The sequence below is a fragment of the Homarus americanus genome, unplaced genomic scaffold (assembly GCF_018991925.1).
Source record: "Homarus americanus isolate GMGI-L3 unplaced genomic scaffold, GMGI_Hamer_2.0 scaffold32583, whole genome shotgun sequence".
In the NCBI taxonomy this organism is placed as follows: domain Eukaryota; kingdom Metazoa; phylum Arthropoda; class Malacostraca; order Decapoda; family Nephropidae; genus Homarus; species Homarus americanus.
This window is the reverse complement of record NW_024713129.1, coordinates 18,683,427-18,706,713: the sequence shown is the minus strand read 5'-3', so window position 1 is coordinate 18,706,713 and position 23,287 is coordinate 18,683,427. Positions and strand designations below refer to the sequence as shown.

Here is a 23,287-nt window from a genome sequence, read left to right as displayed (position 1 = left end):
CCACTCCTACCATACTGAATTCGATCTCTTATAATTTCTAATTGTTGATGGACTAGTGTAAATACTACCCATGTTACGCATTTAAAGACCTTTGCTGTTAAATCGTAGTAATCAAAATTTAACGTCAACATGAACGACCTTCTATATACACCATCAGTTGTGATAAGCGTGTGGAAACGGCAAATTAATGCTCACTATACGCACATGCCTAGTGATGGCATTATTGCAGTTCATTCTATAGGTGATGCAATGCACAAGAATACGTTATTGCTCAATGATGAATGATACAGGTGTAAACATCAGCTACAGGTGGCAAATAAGAAATGTAAATTGTACAGTTAAAGGCTGATGACTGCATTAGCAAAATACTGTTCTCAAATCTTATCACCTAGCATATTATATGGATGTTCCACTGTTGCCATCTGGGTTAGGTAACGGGTTAGCAGTGTTATGCAGGCCGTGGCAAATATACCACATTCATTAGCAGCAAGCTGAACATCAATTCTACAACAACAATAATACACCTATAATTGAAACTGAGAGAGAGTATATCATACTGGACAACTGTTATGGGTCTCGTATAACACCATGAACTTATTACATTACTGTTTCATGTGTTACTTAGGTGTTGCTGTTGTTTTGAGCTGCTCTTCTGGGTTTATAACTAATATGTCCTCGAGTGATGGCTTCCTTCTCACTCACGCTTTGTACATTATTGCTCACGTGGAAACAATTCAGTCTAGGTCTTCTAACTTTCCCAGTCAGTTCTACAGCCTCGATGACATCGTATCAGTGACTTGCCAATTACATTGTAAAAATTGTAGGGTGTAATTTTTTTTAGGTGAAAGGGGTACATTTACTGCAAACTACCTCTTGATATATAAAATAAAATAAAATCGGACTTGTTAGGGTATATTGCTGTCGAAAATACCTGTAAGTTGCAATTGGTTTTACATTATCACCTGAGGATATTTTTTATTTTTATCTCAAGATATCCTCAATTGATTCTTTGTGAACTGCTTGGAATATAACACTGAGTGTATACTGAGACATCAATCACCACAAATTTAACTTTAAATGACCTAAACAGCAGTTTATTAGAATACAATTAGTTCTATTGCAACTTATGGCATACAACATCATTAAAGTTTTCACCAAGAGTTTTGACGACAACACACACTGCTTCTCTTAATTTATTTTGTAAATTAATGAACTGAAAAAGTTAATTTGAATTGAAAATGTTTCTGATTAATTACATGTGCTACTTGGATCATCTTAGCAGAATATAATCATGAAGATGTGTGATGAAGAAAAGATGGAAATGATTATGATATTATTATTTTAATGTCTTAACATGTAACATCCAATATAAATGATCATGTTTAGCCTAAGTACCTCTACTGTACACCTGGACATGGGGAGGAGGGGAGAAAATTAAATAAGAAAGGAAAGAAAGAAATGTGGGATCAGGGAAGATATTTAAAACATCCTCAGTTCGAATATGCCAAGCAAGCCAATGGGCGCCGGGCTACACAGGCAATCAGTGTCACGCTGAGCAGCACTGATCTCGCCATGGAATCTAATTCTCTGTCCGGTTGGTAAGCAAAGATGATGACTGCATTTGTAGCTATTTTTGTGTAATAAAAGGAGAATATTTTAAGTGACAATGAGTTTGTTAGAGAGTGACAGTGTTGGTGAAGTGCGTGGGGGTGCTAGAAAGTGAAGTATAATACCGTAAGTGTGCACCAACGGTCAGGAGTCTCACACTCCTAGCACTGTGACACTCGGTTATATACGGTGATGTCACCTATAGTGTTTGTGGTACTGCTTTTTTACAGTGTCCGCAGTATAATGGAAAGACGCGTGTACGCACAAAAGGTGAGGAAGATAATGCGGAGTTATTTTCATTGGGTTTCTCTTCACCTTAATAATCTCTTTTTCAATCTAAGGGTTTTAAATGTATTGATGTTTATATACCCTTTTGTAGAGTAAGGTTTTAGAGAATTATATAACCTTTCTATCGATTCAGTAAGGGTTTATTGGTATTCATATACCCTTAAAAATTTGCCATCAAGGTTAATAATTTGTTTTTATTTTTTACTGTGTAGATGAGTCTTTATTTTAAGTGATCCGCTTAATACTTGAGATGAAGAGAGTGTATGAGGGAGCTGACAACCCAAAGACAAGTTGTCACAATAGTGTAATCATTCGTAATGGCCCAGGCCACAGAATACATGATAGTACCATATACAGTATGTCTGACGTGTTTCATTTCACGTGATAACCTTGCTTTTTCTGACTACCTCTTTGACTTGTTGAACCCCTTGTACCAGTACCTAAGGTAGGACAAGGATTAGGTCACCTTTAGCGCTTCGTCACTGGTTACCATATATGTTAAATCCGTCGGCCGAATAACATTTAACAGGAAATTGAAAACAAAACTTGGTAAAGTTGAAAATTTCTAAAATTGGGATGAACTTGGGTAGCGTTCCATTAAAAGAATGTTGTAACCTTTTTCCTCAACACAGTCTCGAAAAGAACGAAAAAAGGTGTTACAAACATGTAATATGAGACCTTGAGTGAATCTCTGAAGAACTAAAATATGTGCCATTAAAAAGAAAAAAAAACGATTCAGTAGAGGCAAAAAATACGCTCTCCCAGAAAGCCAAAAAATATAAATCGTTATTTTTCCTCCCTGAAAAGATTAAGAAAAAATTATAAATAAATATAAAAAGAAAAAAAATGCGCCCCACATACGAGAGAAGGAAAATATTCTAGACGTAGAGAGAAAAGTTTACACCGAGAATTCCCTGCCAGTATAAAACACACAGAAAAAAGTGTGCCTTTAGTCAGAAACCTAAGAAGTACCCTTTACAGAGAGAAAGTCAGCATTATCAGGCTATAACTATATACCAAAATATTTTTTATATATTTCTGCATTCTTAGTTACAATAATAAAGTGCCTCTTGCTGAAATCGAAAGACAACAACAAAACACGAATAAAATGTTTCCTTGTACCCGTGTATTAAAAATTCAATGACATCAAGTTTTTAACATTACTCTCCCCAGCGTGAAACTCGACCCAATGTTTCTTTCTTCTCTCCCTCTTAAGGTGTTGTCGCCCCCGTGTTGATCTCGCTCCACCCACCCTCGTCTGGCCAAGGTCCTCCACATCCCTTCTTCTCGGACCAAGAATTCTCCCTTATCATCACTAACAATTTATAGAAGAAGTTCACTAGTTTCCCAGCAATCTTTGTTGGGGTTTACGGCAATTATTTCCCCTTTTCTGCTTCCCTACTTCCTCCGTACCCTCCCATGGTAATTACCTGCCATTCTACCTCACCTCCTCTTCTCCAATTTGCTTCCCTTTCATCTAACTCAACTTCTCCTCCCTCAACTCACCCTCCATTCCCGAACTTAACTCCCCCTCCCTAAACTCATCTCTTCATCCTCACTCAGTTCTCTTTTTTCCCAACTCACCTCCCCTTCTCTATACCCTCACCTCCCCTTCTCCATCCCCTCACCTCCCCTTCTCCATCCCCTCACCTCCTCTTCTCCATCCCCCCTCTTCTCCATCCCCACACCTCATCTTCTCCATCCTGCTTCTCCTTCCCCATCTCGTCTTCATCCTGTTATCGACTACCTGTCATCAGCGCCTCGGTCACACACCTGGAGGCCGCGAGTCCTTCACCGTCCGTGACTCTGACTTACATTAATGCTGGTGAACCTATCGGGATGACGTCAATAACTATAGGATCAACGAATAACTAAGCAGGAAAAATATATTTTTGAATAAAATAACACAAAAGTGAAATTTACCACACACACACACACACACACACACACAAACACACACACACACACACCACCATCACTACCATCATCATCACTACCACCATCACCACGCATCTTAACTACCACCATCATCACTACCACCATCACCACACATCTTAACTACCACCACCATCACTACCACCATCACCACACATCTTAACTACCACCACACATCTTAACTACCACACATCTTAACTACCACCACCATCACTACCACCATCATCACTACCACCATCACCACACATCTTAACTACCACCACACATCTTAACTACCACCACCATCACTACCACCATCATCACTACCACCATCACCATGCATCTTAACTACCACCATCATCACTACCACCATCACCACGCATCTTAACTACCACCATCATCACTACCACCATCATCACTACTACCATCACACATCTTAACTACCACCACCATCACTACCACCATCACCACACATCTTAACTACCACCATCATCACTACCACCATCACTACCACCACCATCACTACATCCACCACCACACACCTGAACTACCACCATCACCACCACTAAACAACTACCACCATCACTATAATAACTACACTACACCACACTACACAATATTCCAACTCTACTACACTACACTGCACCACACAATATTCCACCTCTTACTACATTATTCTCGGCTCAGATCTCTTAAGGCTGAACGCTAGTAAGTGCTCGGGACTTTGTTAATTATGGATGCTCTTGATATCTTCGAATATACTGTGTCCATCAGTTACAGCAGCGACCTTGACCTCAGCAGTAGCAGTTCCCAAGACTCTCCAGCAGTTAAGATGAATGACAGTCACCTTCCTCGAGTCAGTTATAACGACATCACGAACCAGAGAGTGTTAGGATGGGGAGCGTACGGCATAGCCCATCTTGTGAGTCTCAAGCTGGCCAATGGAGGGGTAGTCCCGGCCGTCGCCAAGACCTCCCTCAAGGGCCAGTCTCTCATGGCCGAGGCCCTGGCTCTCTACCATCTTAATGGGGCTGGTGGTGCCCCTGTCCTTTATGGCGTCACCAGTGAAGACCCTCAGGCATTGGTTATGGAGTACTGTAGCGGCGTCACAGTTGACGAATTTTTAGAGTCACATTCTACAGAAGAGTGCCTCGAGGCCTTCACCTCCATGAGTGAGGCACTCGATCAGCTCCACGCCAAGGGTTACGCTCACCGGGACCTACACGAATAGAACATTATAATCGACGCCTCCTGCCGTCCATATACCGCACACATAATAGACCTCGGGTTCGCTAAAAGACTCAAGAATGATGGACGCGACAGTGACCAACGCAATAAGAGATATGACAGGAACTGCCTCAGCTACATCCTCAAGGTCATTGAAGAAGGGAGCTGGGTAATCGCCTTAACGTTACACCTACACTGTATAAACACCTTAGTGCTTTTACCATGGGTCATCTACATAACACTATGCTGATATACTGTAGTCCACTTATATCGCCACAACACTGTCTTCCTGGACTCTGCCATTGGGATCAGCGTCAACAATTCTGCTCCCAACTATACCGCCCTTCAGGATTTATTGAACAGTCTCCAAAACTGGGCCACCAACAACCATGTCACCATCAACCATACCAAGACCATGGTTATGCACATCAACCTCTCCTCCGACATTGTCCCACCTCCTTCCATTACTCTAGGTCCGAACACACTCCAGGTTCTAGATTCCACGAAGCTCCTCGGCGTCACCATAGACAACAAACTAAATTGGAAACCACACGTCACTGAAGTTGTCAAATCCTCCAGTTTCCTTCTCCACCTCCTCCGCCGACTCAAGTCCCTCGGAGTTCCTGCACACGAGCTCCTCAGTGTTTACACAACATTCATACTTCCCAAGCTCACCTATGCCTCCCCCACCTGGTCTTCCTCCCTAAATGCCACACAACGTAAACACCTAGAAAAAGTGCAAAAGAGGGCATGCAAGATTATTCTCTCCCCTTCCTACTCCACATATCAAGAAGCGCTGAACACACTGACCCTTTCGACTCTCACTGACCATCACCACGACCTCATCTGCAAATTTGGTAAGAAGGTTCTACACCATCCCCGACACCGGCTCCTACTACCACCTGAGATCCCTTGTCCGTGAATTGCTGTTCGACACCACAACCGCATCCAGCCCATACGTGCACGAACTGATCGCTATAAGAACAGCCCAGTCCCAACCATTGTAAAAATTATCAATAACTTGTAATAAATCAGTGTATTCACTCCCAGTAAACACTGCTCCTTACACTGTCACTATGTTGAAATGAACTGTAGTTTGAGCTTTTCCACATCTAGTTATTATATGTCTTATTTGTGTCACTTATGTTACTTGTATATTATTTGTAATTCGTAACCCATTCCCCAAATATGTAACTGTATATTTTCAGCCTTCTGGCTGCCAAGCTCTTTCAATAAACCGTTAATTATTATTATTATTATTATTATTATTATTACACACACACACACACACACACACACACATATTGACGAGGTACAGTACGTACTTGGTAACGCCAGCGAGTGAAGCCGAAAATCATTATATAAACTAGACTACATATTTCGTATATAACGGTGATCGAGAAATGGTGAGGAGGCTCATCAATCCAGGCTAGTTATAAAGCTCTCTCAGAGTGTGGATGAGTGTGGTATTTATAGTGATTATAATCGCAGGGTACAAGAGAGTGACGTGGCAACTGGGTCCCAGTTACACAGTATTACTAGTGTCAAGTTGCTGTGCCAATGTGTAAACTTTGGTGCTTAATTTGATGCACAAAACTCTAATATCACTCTCCATGTTCAGAACATCTCTCTTATTAGACTCGGCTCCCTTTACTAACTCTGACACTGAAAGGACTAAAATTGCTTCAACACTCCAAACTTTTTTCCACACACAGTAGGAAAAATATTTTACTGTTCACTAGTAAGAAAACTGTTACAACGTTACCTTCGTGTGTTTGTCAAAGAGAATTTAGAGAGGAAATATTTTCAGACTCTGGCGTAATATCGTAAGAAACCTGAAATCCTTTAGGGAAGACAAGTAACAGTATGGGCCCTGAGACTGGGTTTGACCAAGATGAAGTCTGACAAATATCTAAACAAAACCATCGGGATGAACCAGATTCATTCCTTTATATTATCAACAGCGTTTATCAGGGTAAAATAACCTTCGTTCTCAATATTCCTTCATTCCGGCACGAGAGTTTCCTCCGATCATTACCAACATTTTAACCAGAAACTTTAGCAATTTCCCAAACATCTGTGTCAAGGCAAACGACCATTATCTTCATCCCCAGTCCCTCATTCCCCCTCACCCAGTCTGCTGGTCTCCTCTTGTGACCTGTCTCACCTTACCACACCATAAGCCTCCTCCTCTACAGTATTCTCTCTTATCTTATCATCCACCACGAAATCTTAGTAATGGAGTTAGAAGGAGGCTGAAGACGGGGCTATGACCAGGCCTGAAGTTCTCCACACACAGCTACTACCAAGTTCATCATCTGGCCATAAATATTTGAGAAATTTGGAAGATAATAAAATGTATCTCCAAAATTACAAAAAGGTGAAGAGTACAGACGAAATAGATCAGTTCAACAGTTAAGTACAACAACAACCACAAATAATATGGATGATGGACAAATAGGACTATAACACGAGTTATAGTTAAGCTGCTATTGTTAACTTCGTCTGATGGTTACTGCAAGGGGAACACTGTTAGCTGCCCTTAGCAGTCAGTTACTGTACGGTATTAAGTGATTGTGACAATATCGAATTAGTTGAAATAAAGAATAGCTACTATATGTATATCCACTCACGTACACGACACAAATATATATCCAGTTCAATCGTATTTCCACGTGACGCCCAACACTAGGGGTCTCTCGTGTCGGTCACTTGGGTCACATGTAAACACTATATATTTAACTACAGCCATTCCCTCCCCGCAGGATACTGACATGACAAGTGCATCTCCAGTGTTTGTCTGATAATTAAAACATTATCTGTTGACCCCCCGGACTTGCCTGTATATCAGGTCAGAGCTGTGACCACAACATCACCGACCAGGTTTTCTGAATATCAAAAAATTTGTTTAGCAAGAACCAAGAAAGTGAAGCTGTGACCTAAATTAACTTCACCAGAAAAACAAAATAAATTCCACCAAACAAAGTGCGCATCAGCACTTACGGGAGTGTAACGAGGCAATTTTATTAAAAGCAGAAATGTAGAAATAATTTTTTTTAACCTTCCAGTCCAACCGATTGAAGAATATAAATAGCCGCTGGACATTTCTGAAAACTTCTGAAACTTTGGGAAAACAGCGGATATTGTTCACCTTAAAAATAACAACAATGCTGGGACAGCAGCACCCTTATCCACTACCTCCTAAGATGTCCCCACACACAACGCTTCCGTGACGCCTGCTGGACCACCACTCCACGACCCCCTGACGGAGACACGATGATCCTCCCCATACTGGCCAGATATTTTGTAAATAATATTGATTATGTGTTAAAGGAATATCCTTCCTTCCTTAGGCTTTAGTAAGCCCCTTTATAATATTTATACTGTATATACTTGTCACACTTGCCAGATCCTTCTGGTGTCATTGTACAGGGGTACCTAGTGACAGCACTAGGATCCCGCTTCCTCTATCAAGGAATAAACAATTGAAATTGAATTGAACATTGCTGGACCGCTCTTTCTCGTTCAGAGGCCGTCGGTGATGTACAGTCATTAAAGAATCCCATGACAAGTCAACCAAACGCACTGCCTTGAACTCCACTGACTGCTCCAGCCTTCAGTCGTGCTAATTTTGAAATTGAATTTGCGTAACTAAATGGGTGGAGTTGTATCACGAGGGCCTGTAATCCCAGTATCAACCCACAATTTTACATCCAGTATTTATAAACTTTCATCTTATGCAGTATGACATATATATTAGCTTAGTAACAGAATGGAAAGACACAAATGAATATAAAATTTTTAGAGACAAAATAAATTAAGCAAGAAAATAAAATTTGGACTCATATGAGATAACCAATTTTCGCTATATTACTCTCGAGATTATTGATGAAAGATATATAAGAGTAAATAACAGTAGATAACAGATATATAACAGAGTAACACTTGATCCTTCCTGTCTGTCCCTGGGTTGTGATAACAGTTTATATACGTCTCTCCTTGGATGAATTTTGTGAAAATAAATTTCTTGAGAATGAACTGTTAATCATACAAGCAAGTTCTAACAGGGCGGAACAACCTTGGTTCACCTGTGTTAATATTCCAAATTCTGTGAAAACTACAATTAATTTCTCAGATATTTCTACACGAACACCTGATATAATGAAAGAACACATTGGATTCATTGCATCACAACCCTGGCGACTCATTAACCAACATCAGATTTTATAAAGATCAATGTAATGTTATTTTGAACATTTGATAATACGTAAATATTTAGTTAGATTATAATATTGAACTAAATGGGAGACCAAACATTCTTTAGTATGTAGGCCACATCTTCATCTCTCTACATTACATACAATGGTGATGTCTCCACAGGTTGTATGGCCAGTACATCTGACGGCAAATAAAACAGATAAGAAATTAACGATATAATTAAGAATAAAATTATATTTATACGTAAATGTGAACTGAACCTGAATTATTTATCTTCGTGAATTCATCTCATGTGCAGCGATATGAATAATGAATGAATGAATAAATAAGAATAAGATCTGACGAAATTATCCAGGAATTATTCACTTCTTATCTGAAGAAGAAGTTGTTGTCAAGAATCCATATAGAAAAGTGTACAATCATTTATACAGGTAAGTTTTGAGTGATAGACTGAAATACAAGGTGTGACATTTGACCTCGTGTCCTTTACTTGTGAACAACCTCGACCGAGCGTGGGGACTTCCAGACAGACCCGCAAAGCTGGGTCATTCATTATTAGCCTTGTGACCTTGACCTCCCAGACGCAACCATCAGACATAGGAAGCTTCTGGCGTGGCGCTCAAGAATATAATTGGGAAATATCACTGTTATCACCACTGTTTATATCACTGTTGTCATCACTGTCGTCACCACTATTTACATCACAGTTGTCAATACTCACTAACAATTCAATAATTTTGTTGAAATCACATCACAAGTAATGGAATACAAGAGATCCCTGGTAGATGACTGACCACTATCCAACACAGCGACAGAACCTAAGGAGTGTGACGGCTGTATGGCATGACCTGTGTCTCTGGTGACTCGTCCCGTCCTCCTTGGCTATTTTCATCTGATTCAACCCAATTCGACTGACTTCTCTATTGACAAGCCTCGCCTCAGCAGCTTTACCACACCAGCTTTACCTGCGCAGTTCTTACCTGAGAAGCCTTACCAGACCAGCTTTATCTGACCAGTCTTGCCTGACGAGCCTTTCCTGACCAATTTTACCGGATACGTCTAATGTAGCACAACATGTAACAAGGAGAGCAAGGTTGTCGCATCACGTCAAAAAATTATTCTCGTGTCAGGTTTGAAATATCGATATGTGCACAATAATCAAAGTAAATCTTGCAAAACTGCTCTGCTGTTTACTTATTCAGATAATTTTTCGACTACATGGACGAGAGATCTAGTGCTCGAAAAGGTTCACTCTGGGGAGATGATGCTTGTGTTGTTGCTAAAGACAAAATTACGACGGACACAAAATTCAGGAGTGAGTGAAATTACGGGAAGTCATACAGAGGTTAATACGCAAGTGTATGCGAAATATATACTTATAGCATATAATTTATGAAAATAATGATGAATTAACTATCTTGTCCCTACTCAGTGATTGTTTGACCGTGACCTTTGAGTTACATATTGCATGACATGACCGCGACCTTGGCTTCACGGGTATTAAATCTCGTAATGAGACTCATAATAAGTGTTCAATTTTGACTCAGAATGTTGATGTGAAAATTAAAACTTAACACTCAGATTTTTCTTCGAAAGTTGGTGCGGTAAGAGTCTGACATAGATACAGACAAAAGAAACGTGATGTTGCAGAGTATAAATTATACTATGTTTGGTTCTAAATATATATTTTAACTTTTTCTTGACCTTGACGTCTAATGAAACCGACTTCGAAGAGCAGGAAGTTATCAGGATGACAGACTGACGGGTAAACTTCGGAGCTCAAACAAGTACTGTTCCCGAGGTACTCGTCTTACACACACACACACACACACACACACACACACACACACACACACACACACACACACACATTAACATATACACAAGTGCTGTCACCTCACATATTTGGCAAGAAATCTCTTATTTCCTCAAATAATATACAAAAATAATTTATTGAAAACATGGGAATTTCTTCCAATCAATAAACTCTTGAATAAAATGAATATTCAACGATTTCTGTCAAAATATTTCCATAAATAACCTGAATCATTCCAGGCACATCTAATCTAGCCATCATAAATATATACACCATCCAATAATTTCACATGTCCATCAGTGGGTGTTGATCTCCCATGTGGCTGCTCCACCACCCCTGCTGTGTCACTCACCACTCTGCTTAGGTCCACCACATCCCTTCATCCCGGGATAAGAGCTCTTTTATTATCACAAGTAATTTATGAAGAAACTTTTGCAATTTTCTAGACGTCTGTGTCGAGGCAAACGACCATTATATTCATCCTCGAGTTCCTCCCCATCTCCCTCACCAAACTGGCCTTCTCTCTTGTGACCTGCCTCATCTTAACACACCATCAACTTCCTTCTTCACTCTCTCTTGTGACCTGCCTCATCTTAACACACCATCAGCTTCCTCCTTCACTCTCTATTGTGACCTGCCTCATCTTAACACACCATCAGCCTCCTTCTTCATTCTCTCTTGTGACCTGCCTCATCTTAACACACCATCAGCCTCCTTCTTCATTCTCTGTGACCTGCCTCATCTTAACACACCATCAGCTTCCTTCTTCACTCTCTATTGTGACTCTGCCTCATCTTAACACACCATCAGCCTCCTTCTTCATTCTTCTTGTGACCTGCCTCATCTTAACACACCATCGGCCTCCTCCTTCACTCTCTCAGACCTGTCTCATCTTAACACACCATCAGCTTCTCCTTCACTCTCTAGACCTGCCTCATCTTAACACACCATCAGCCTCCTTCTTCATTCTCTCTGTGACCTGCCTCCTCCTTCACTCTCTCTTGTGACCTGCCTCATCTTAACACACCATCAGCCTCTCTTCTCTATTCTCTCTTGTGACCTGCCTCATCTTAACACACCATCAGCCTCCTCCTTCACTCTCTTGTGACCTGCCTCATCTTAACACACCATCAGCCTCCTTCATTCATTCTCTTGTGACCTGCCTCATTTAACACACCTTCCTCCTTCCTCTCTTGTGACCTGTCTCATCTTAACACACCATCAGCCTCCTCCTTCACTCTCTCTTGTGACCTGTCTCATCTTAACACACCATCAGCCTCCTCCTTCACTCTCTCTTGTGACCTGTCTCATCTTAACACACCATCAGCCTCCTTCTTCATTCTCTCTTGTGACCTGCCTCATCTTAACACACCATCAGCCTCCTTCTTCACTCTCTCTTGTGACCTGCCTCATCTTAACACACCATCAGCCTCCTTCTTCACTCTCTCTTGTGACCTGCCTCATCTTAACACACCATCAGCCTCCTTCTTCACTCTCTCTTGTGACCTGGAGTTAGAAAGAGGCTGACGGCGGAGCTAGGACCAAGCCTGGATGTCTTCATATAATGCTGCTAACAAACTCAAGAAGCTCAGATCTTCAAAATTGTCCAATAAAAACAGAGAATTATTATGACATGAAATAAAAAGTTGGAAATCGTATGATAATGAACAATATCATCAGTACGGTAAAAAAAAACACCGGATTAGAACTTTGTCTTTTGAACTGAGATTTAGACGTTTAGTTTGAGATCAGGAATGGCCATAAATTCCAAGTTTCAATTTACGAGAGATAGTTAATTATTCTTTACTTAACGTAGCAAATGATTGAAGAAAAAATATTGACAGGAAAATAAGGATAAAATTGAGGTTAACGCTACTAAATATTAAGCAGTAATGTGGCTAACAACATGACCAGTAATTCTTGTGGCGTAGAATTTGTGATTTTTTTTAATCTCTTCTTGTTAATGAAGCCGTCGGCAAGTAACAGCTTCATTAATAAAGTTATAATTACAGTTCAGGAGTTTCAGGGTTAATTTATTCGTCCCGTCATACACCATAACCAGAGGAGTCAGGTGAAACAGCAACACTTTTCCCCCAAATCCTAACTTGGGGCCAAAACACGAAATTTCAGCGATGCAACTGATACCAGCTAAAAGTAAACTCTTCACAACAAACAAACAAATAAACAAACAAACAAACAAACAAACGAACAAACAAACAAACACACAATAAACAGCAACAACATAAATTCTATGTTTCAGTTTAGTCACACAACAAGACAGTGCTCACAGGGGGGGGTGGAGGACGGGGTACAGGAGGGTGGAGGACGGGGTACAGGAGGGTGGAGGATGGGTTACAGGAGGGTGGTAGACGGGGTACAGGAGGGTGGAGGATGGGGTATAGGAGGGTGGAGGATGGGTTACAGGAGGGTGGTGGACGGGGTACAGGAGGGTGGTGGACAGGGTACAGGAGGACGGGTGTGGAGGACGGGACACAGGAGGGTGGAAGATGGGGTACAGGGGGGGTAAGGAGGGTGATGGGGACAGGAGGGTGGAGGACGGGGTAGGCAGGAGGGTGGAAGATGGGGTACAGGAGGGTGGAGTACAGGAGGTACAGGGTACAGGAGGGTGGAGGACAGGGTACAGGAGGGTGGAGGAGGGTGGAGGACCAGGAGGGGTGTGGAAGATGGGGTACAGGAGGGTGGAGGACGGGTACAGGAGGGGGGTGGAGACGGGGTACAGGAGGGTGGAGGACGGGGTACAGGAGGGTGGAGGAGGTTACAGGGGGTGGGGGAGGGTGAGGATACAGGAGGTGGAACGGGGTACAGGAGGGTGGAGGATGGGGTACAGGAGGGGGAGGGGAGTGGGAGTACAGGGGGAGGTGAGGCAGGAGGGTGGAGGACGGGCACAGGAGGGGGAGGGGAGGAGGGTGGAGGTGGACAGGGGTACAGGGGAGGTGGGATGGGGTACAGGAGGGGGAAGATGGGGTACAGGAGGGTGGAAGACGGGGGAGGGTGGAGGACGGGGTACAGGAGGGTGGAGGACAGGAGCGAGGGTGGAGGACAGGAGGGGTGGGAGAGGAGGATGGGGAGGAAGAGTACAGGAGGGTGGAGGGTACAGGAGGGTGGAGGGACCAGGAGGGTGGGAGGGTGTGGAGAGGAGGGTGGAGGACAGGGTACAGGAGGGTGGAGGACGGGGACACAGGGGAGGGTGGGAGGACGGGGTACAGGAGGGGGAAGGGGGGGGGACAGGGTGGAGGATGGGGGTACAGGAGGGTAGGGGGTGGGGAGGGTGGGGCAGGAGGGTGGTGGAGACAGGGTACAGGGGGTGGAGGGTGGAGGACGGGGAGGAGGATGGGGTACAGGAGGGTGGGAGTGACGGGTACAGGGTGGAGGACGGGTACAGGAGGGGTGGTGGAGACGGGAGGTGGTAGCACAGGAGGGTGGTAGACGGGGTACAGGATGGGGGATAGACAAGGGTTGTTACAGGAGGGTGGAGGACGGGGAGCACAGGAGGGTGGGAGGATGGGGTAGGAGGGTACAGGAGGGTGGTAGACGGGGTACAGGAGGGTGGAGGATGGGGTATAGGAGGGTGGAGGATGGGTTACAGGAGGGTGGTGGACGGGGTACAGGAGGGTGGTGGACAGGGTACAGGAGGGTGGATGACGGGATACAGGAGGAAGACCTTTTAGGAGCGACTCATTGATTCCCCCAAATACCATTTTCTATCTCTCGTAGAATCTGCATAAACAAATATTATGTTGTATTGCTCCAGCCTGTTGTTGCAAGCTGCATATTTACAGTATAAACCTTAAACACTATTTCGTTTCTAGATGTTGCCAACAGTGTTTTATTGGAGGGGAGAGCTGACTGGTAGTGTGTAGTGATTATACAATATATAATACCTAAAGTGTACAAACCGGCCTTAGAAGCGCAACAAATGTCAAAGATGTATAATGCAAGATGGGAAATGTTGCTACTTGGATCACAATCATGACATATTTTTCTTTCTATTTTTCTCTCTCTTCACGGAACACACTCGGCCTTCAGTGTGGACAGTGCTGTAAGTCATTTCATCCGAGGAGAGTGTTAATGGTCCCGTGAGTCCTGTGAGTTTCATTCAACCAATATTAGTGACATAAACACAAGACCACCGCACCAAGTTCTTGTTTACAGTGAAATATTCTGGTACAGTTTCTGGCGATCAAGAGCTGTGAGAAAGTTCAGCCCAAGATATTTATTAATTTATTTACGAAGTCACATTTAAATGAGTTCACGACAACCATGTCACTTATATATGAAGAAAGCTATTTTACACTATTTAAAACTGAGGTTCAAAACAAACCGAATTTGATAATATAATTAGAACAAGATACATAACGTATGCTTTTATACACAAATAATCAGCTAAATTACTTAATAAATCTGACTGAATGAGGATTACAATTCAGTAAGTTAAAAATACTAAATTTCAGAGATTGTCCCATGATTAAGTGGCGTCTTTAATAGTCCAACACCTGGAGACGCCTCTACCTGCAGCCCGTCAGACAAGGACGTGATGCTCGACTGGACTACACTACTGTACATTTAGCAGAGATATTAAGATATTTTTGGAACTGTCAGTTTGTCATGAAAATACCAGAATTTTGTTATTGAAAAATAATACCCATTTGAGTTTTTGTCGGTCTTTTCTTGCATTAAAAATTCTCTGAAAATATTAATACTGTAAAGCCCTAACTTGTAACAGGATAGTGAAGGAAAACATATTACTTTCAGAATGGAAAACAAAATAATATCTGACAACGAGCTTTAATTTTCTGTCACTACCGACAGAGTTTGTGAATTAATGTTATAAAATATTAATTTATCTTCATGTATAAATGCCTGTGTGTGTGTGTGTATGTGTGTGTGTGTGTGTGTGTGTGTGTGTGAGGTGCACGTGTGTGTGTGTGAATGTGTATGAGGTGCCCGGCTAGCTCAGTCGGTAGAGCACGAGACTCTTAATCTCGGGGTCGTGGGTTCGAGCCCCACGTTGGGCGCAAATAATTTTCTCAATGTGACTTTAGACCATCACGTGGCCCAACTGACATGATCTTTGTTGCCTGTCAGATACAGGAAAAGTGCAAAGAACAGCGTCGTGACCTGTACATGGCTTCATCGACCTAACCAAGGCCTTCGACTCGGTCAACAGGGAAGCCCTCTGGTGGACCCTCAGCCGTTTTGGCTGCCCACCAAAATGCATCGCCATTGTGAGGCAACTTCACGATGGCAGGAACGACAGTGTATTGCACAATGGCACCCAGTCTGAGTTCTTCCCCATCCAAACGGGGGTTTAACAAGGGTGTTTAGTAGCACCAACTTTTTTATCAATTTTCTTGCCTGCCTTCCCTTACTCGTGCCAGTGCCAATTTAGCCAGCGGGGTGGACATCAAGTACCGGATGAAGGGGGGTCTTTTCAACATAAGACGACTCCAGGCAAGAACAAAGTGTCGGCAGCTTTCATTAGTGAACTTCAGTATGCAGACGACCTCACCCTTGTTGCTCACACTGAACATGACCTACAGGAGATCCTGAACACCTACGCAGATGCGTATGCACACTTCGGCCTTGAGGTGAATGTACGTAAGACTCAAATTCTCTTTCGACCTGCCCCTGGTTCAGACACACCTCCACCAACTTAACGGTACTACCTTCTCTATTGTTACCCATTTTCGATATCTCGGCTCCCACCTGTCCACCACCGCTGGCATCGATGAAGAGATTCAGCATCAGATCAAATGTGCATCTCAAACCTTTGGCAGACTCCGAAACCGTATCTTCAGCTGTAGGGAGCTGAAACTATCTACAAAGTTACACGCATATCGAGCAGTGGTCCTCCCAACCCTGCTATATGGCAGTGAGACATGGGTCACATACAGGAAGCACCTCAAGGCACTTGAAAACTTTCACCAACGTAGGCTACGTTCCATCCTCCGTGTTCGCTGGGAAGACAAGAGAACAAATGCAGTATTCTTGCTGACACCAACTGTTGGAGCATCGAAGCTACCATTATCCATGAATAACTACACTGGACTGGCCATGTTACCCGCATGAACGACAGTAGACTGCTAAAGCAGCTACTTTACAGTCACCTAACGAATAGTAAACGTAACGCCGGCGGGCAACTGAAAAGGTATAAGGATAGTCGAAAGACAAACCAGAAAAAGTGCCAAATCGACCCCCTCACATGGGAGTCGATTACTCCACATCGTAACGCTTGGAGGAGCATCACACAAGAAGGTGTCAATACTTTCGAGTTAGCCTGACTGCAAACCGAGGCAGACAAGCGCCAACGCCGGAAAGAAGCTGCCACCGCCCCTCCCGCACTCGATGTAGCCCTCCACATGTGCAACTCATGTGAACGATTCTGCCGGTCCCGTATCGGCCTCGTTTGTCACCTCTAAACTCACCAATGAAGGTGACATCCCTAATAACTCATATAATTTTATCATAGCTGCATGATCGTTCTACTCGATTCCAAGTGACAGCACAGTAGTAATGGTGGTAGTAGTAATGTGTGTGTGAAAGAAAGACAGTATAAAGGTCGTGACACTGACCTTAAAAATTATATTTAAGTTGATACAACTAATCTTACCTGTAATGTGGTTCAGTAATGAAAATATTAGTTAGCTCAGCATTAAAACTGGTCTATGCTTTTCACTTTGTATTCCCTTTAAAAAGTTTAGCTTGAAAACTTCTGGATATACAGGTGAGAGAAACGAACTGTCCGGGTGCATGAGACCATAATCTATTAAAATACTATATCTCTCATTTTATTTCAGATTTTAAATAATTAAAGTTTAGAAATTAGAGGAATATATAAAATGTGTGTTATAATTTGTCGAGCTGAAGGCGATAACATCTGTCAGTCCACGAAATGCATTGTTACGTGCATCTGTTCCTTACTTCATCATTATATAGTTAGTGTTGCTGCTACTGTGCCACATGTTACCTATCCATTGTGGCTGCTACTGTGCCACATGTTACCTATCCAGTGTTGCTACTGTGCCACATGCTACTTATCTGGTGCTGGTGTTTCTTTGCTACAGGTTGGTCAGATCGGCCGAGTCCACGGAGATGTTACATGTGTTGGGTCTTATTTTCACATATTCTGAAGAAACTTTTTCAATTTCCTAGAAAACTGTGTCGAGTCCGGCCGCCATTGTTCTCACCCAATGAAGTTTTTACTTTTTGCGTCATCTATTAAATCCCTTATATTTCTCCCTCTCATCCTTCGATCATCACTATCACCACTACCATTAACAACAACTAAAGTCACCACCACCACCACCTAGCATCACCACCACTTAATATCACCGCCACCTAGCATCATCACCACTGAGTATCATCACCACCACCTAGCATCACCACAATCTAATTTCACTACCACCTAGCATCACCACCACTTAATATCACCACCACCTAGCATCATTACAACTTAGTATCACCACCACCTAGCATCATCACCACTGAGTATCACCACCACCACCTAGCATCACCACAACCACCTAATTTCTCCACCATATACTACTACCACCTAACCTAACTTCACCACCACGTAATATTTATAATGTAATTTACGAGAACAAGGCCGTCAAGGTTACTAAATACAGTCCTGATGGGTGTTTGGTATAAAGGATGATCCTCTTACATGTCTCTAATTAGAGCGTCACGGTTTGGCTGTACCACTGCTGCCAGCTGTCGAGGGTATAAGCACTATAGGACAGCCTGCGGCAAAACAAACGGTCACCATTACCTGGAAGTGTATGAGCGTGTCCTTGGCGATGCCGCAGCTGTACAGATTTAACTGAGAAAGGTTACACCGTAGATAATGATATATCCTTAATTTCTCACATATGGTTTTAGAGTTTGGAGGTTGTCCAGCATCTCCTGATAATGAACATTGATACTCATAATGTATCTACAGGAGATGACTGTGGTGAGGACGATATGGGTCCTGGGTCCTTCTGTCATACAACAGCTGATCAAATGCGATGTGACAGTAACCTCCAGCCAGACTAAAACATAAACTCTACTGATTTATGTCATTGTACCGGGAATGTTTAATGAAGAAATACAGCTGGTATGATACCAAAATCCAATAGTAAAAATCCACAGTCAGTCCATTTAATCACCGCCAGAGGAGAACTGCCTCTCATTGGAGATTTAATATTTGGTCGCACTCTGTATCGATGTGAAATGAAATATCCTATTTAGCTCCACAAATACCGACGGTCCCTTTCTCTCCCCATCCTCCCATCGACTTTAATACTATTCCTAGTCTACATTTTTGTCTCTTGGTTATCACACCCATTATGATGTAAGGGCTCTAGTCTATGGGGTTAGGAAAAATTATTTGACGATTCAGGCCACACAACTTGGCAGGAAAACAAAGAGACGTCTCCTCCTACAGTATATATAACCACACAGGTTTTCTTTGGGTGGATTCAAGTTATTTCTCGTTCAAATATCACATATTTATACAATATATACCTGGCTTGTGTGTTGTGTGTATCTTTCTCCTTATCATGAGTCTTCTACCATTTCACTTTAGCTTCAGAATATAATAAAGTCGGTCTTCAAATATTTCACATCAAATTACAGTTAACGATGGTTTCAGTCTCTATGATAGCCTGGCGGTACAAGGATTACTGTCCTACTAATCCTCTAGGAGTACCGACAGTGATTTCTTCAATGGCCAAGGAGTTTCCACATCTGGTCAACGAGTATGTCCACAGCCCTGACCGTCAGGAAGATACGGACAAGCCTCTTGACTTTTTTTTTCTAAACAGTTATCACCAACCCTCAAACAATATTAAGATATCTTGAGTGAATGACTGATTATATTCTGACAGTTTATGGTAAATTGCTACTGATTTATATTAATTACTAATAACTACTAATAAACCTAATACACTTTCACTGTCACTTTCTTACAACATCCTTTATACAGTAAATTGCGATCATGATCACCAGAATACGTTGAAACAACACACCTGACTGGAAGACCGTGGTGTGTGGGTCAGGTATTCGGGGGTGTGACGTGAGGATGTCTTTAGTATACATTTAGGTCTTAATATGGTAAACCTTTTGCTTGGACACTACAGAGGAATAGCAAAGTGCCTTACTAATCTTAGGTTCATAGAAACGTGAAAATAATCTCTCTCCTGATTGATGAAGACTTGAGTTTAGTGAAGAAAAAAAACACGGCTCGCATACATCCATAAATTAATAACCATACCAATGAACAGTTACTATGTTTGATAATGTTTCTATAACTATTACAAACATCAAACTTTTATAAGGGATGTTGCTATATCTTATCATATACCAATATCCTTATAAAATAAAGTGATTGTACGAAGTTCAAATGTCTCATAGAATAGACTATACTTGGTAGGTAAACAGACGTAGAAGCGAAACAGTTATCGTCATCTGTTAATTAGGATTGACTCGGTGTGTCAGGTTCGTCCTCCGGCTAATGGTTCTATAGGAGAATCATAAGAAAAAATAAGTAAGCAATAGAGGGTTTGGTTTACGAGTGGCATGTCAGTACTAATTCAACCATACATAAGTTCGAGGAACCCGGAAGTCCCACTTGGAGACACAGAGAGTTGAGAGTCTCTGTTCTTCTGACAATGTTTCACGATGAAAATTTTCCATTAAAATATTTGGCAGATGAAAGGCTGGAAATTATTGACCAATTTATATGTAGAAGAACACTAGGAAATAGCTCATCCGTAACTGTATGCAAATCAGATTGGGAGTCCATCAAGGCTCTCAGTTCCTTATCTCCAGTATGAGTTGGATCCATAAATTTGTTTTTGGAGATAATGGACGGAAGGTTGGAGGGAGAGTAGAGTGGATCTGAGGAAAATAAATTCTCCTTTCAAGTGTTTTTGTTTTTGCTTTCGTTTTCTCACCTCTCTGCTATGAAACACACACACACACACACACACACACACACACACACACACACACACACACACACACACACACACACACACACAAGAAAAATGATTCACCCCGAGTGTTATTGACGGTGAAAACTAAAGAGCAAGGAGAAGAACATAACTTTCAAGTAAAACGTCTTGCACCAGCCTCTGTCTCGTCCATCTTCATAGGGTGGATCCCAGCGAGATGGTCAACTATGTGCGTGGTCACCTGAGGAAGGGAGGGAGGGAGGGAGGGAAGGATAGGGACGCATGATGATCCTCCCTCCCTCCTTCACCACCCCTTGTTCAATTCCCTCACATTTTTTCAGCTTTTTTTCTCTCAGTTCGGTACACAACTTTTTTCCTCATCTCCTACGTTGAAGTTCTCTCTCTCTCTCTTCCCTTGCATCAATCATCACTTTTCTTTCCTCCATTTCATTCATTTCTCTCTATCATCCTCTTCACATCACCTCTCTCTAATCCCTCTACTTCAGGTGTCGATCTTCCCTTCATTTAATGTTTCACGTCTCATTCGCCATTTCAATTTTCTTTTCCCGCGTCTTTTCCTTCGTCCATTATCCTCCTCTTCCCCTCACAGCTTTTTCATCATCGGTCCCTTCTATTTCTTCTTCCGTCCACGGCCTCCTACACCCAACCATATCTTAGCCACCTGCCCTTGGGTCACAGCTGCTCAGACCTCCCTGACTTAGAGTTTTTCTTCACGACGTTCCAGAATGGTGCCACCCCCTCAGAGAGAGAGAGAGAGAGAGAGAGAGAGAGAGAGAGAGAGAGAGAGAGAGAGAGAGAGAGATTTATTGTAACAATCCTGGGGAAGGTTTTTCAGATAGGATACCTTTTACCAAAATTATCCTTTAAACCAGTTATTATGTGATTAGGCTAGAACCTTGTCAGTGATCCCCATGTAAACAAATGTTGAAAAAAAAAGAGAAAAAACATTTTGACATTATAGTTGAATCATCTATTTATTAATCCTAATAAATAATGAGATTTATGATTTTCACTCTTCATTACTATTTACTAACTCCCACGACCAGTACCACTAACATCATCACCATCACTAACACTAACACCACTCTTACTACTACTACTACTACTACTGCTACTACAATTAACACCATACTCACCATTACCACAGTAACCACCATCCCCACCACCACTACTACTACTACTACAAACATCATTTTCGTTACTGCATCAACACCAATATCACTAGTCTACCAATACCCAGCACCATAAGCTGAGGAAGGTGCAGGAGGTGCAAGGGGTGAGGGTGAGAGTGTGTGTGTGTGCCACCGAGGCAGGTCATGACTCATCCTCCCACTGTTGATCACCACCATCTGTACGTGATCTCAGGGTGTCCTCAGTGATTACACGACACCCTGAAGTTCACAATGTTGTATTTGAACAGTGTCTCATGTGGGACGCTTTGATTTATATGTATATATTTCTCTAGATGTTAAATTATTTATTATTTGTTGACATGATTGTGTGCAATATTTGGTAAGAATCGAAATAATTATATATTAGGAATCTTTTCATTCACCGACACAGTTTTCGTTAAAAAAATATATATTTATATTCCGTAGAAAAAATAGTGGAATTTAGATGTTTTTTAAGGGATGTGAAATATACTATAGTGGGAAATACCAATATATATCTTAAACAAAACTAGAATCTAAAATAATGAAGGTAAACAATTACACTTAAGAAACCTTTGAACAATATTTCATATTCTACTAAATTTAAGACTGACAATGATATTGTTTGTGTACTGGAAGAAGAGTTTCCTTATATCTCGCAGCAGCTACAATAAGAACATAAGAATATAAGAATGGAGGAAACTGCAGCAGGCCTATTGGCCCATACTGGGCAGTCCCATTCACACCCAGCCCCTATTGCTCATACATCCATCCAACCTAAGTTTGAAGCTATCCAGCGTATTCGAGTTATTGATGATACTTGGTAACTTGCTCCAGTGGTCCACTACTCTATTTCCAAACCAATGTTTACCTATTTCGCGCCTAAATCTAAATTTGTCCAACTTAAAATCATTGTTTCGAGTTCGCTCCTGGTTGGAAAGTTTGAGTACCTTTGTAATGTCCCCTTTGTTTAGCCCTGACTTCCATTTATACACCTCTATCATGTCGCCCCTCAATCTACGTCTCTCGAGGGAGTGCAAATTATGATGTTTTAACCTGTCTCTGTACTCATGATTCCTAATGCC

The 23,287-nt window shown here is 42.0% G+C and overlaps 1 protein-coding gene and 1 non-coding gene across 2 annotated transcripts; both read left to right on the top strand.

Annotated features, from left to right (window-relative positions):
* The first annotated feature begins 4,543 nt into the window (after positions 1-4,543).
* On the top strand, positions 4,544-5,041 carry LOC121870359. The gene has a single exon (XM_042372155.1). The coding sequence runs from the start codon at positions 4,544-4,546 to the stop codon at positions 5,039-5,041; it is 498 nt and encodes a 165-aa protein (XP_042228089.1).
* A 10,993-nt stretch (positions 5,042-16,034) lies between these two features.
* On the top strand, positions 16,035-16,107 carry Trnak-cuu. Its single transcript has one exon. It is a non-coding gene; the product is annotated as a tRNA-Lys (tRNA).
* Positions 16,108-23,287: the final 7,180 nt, after the last annotated feature.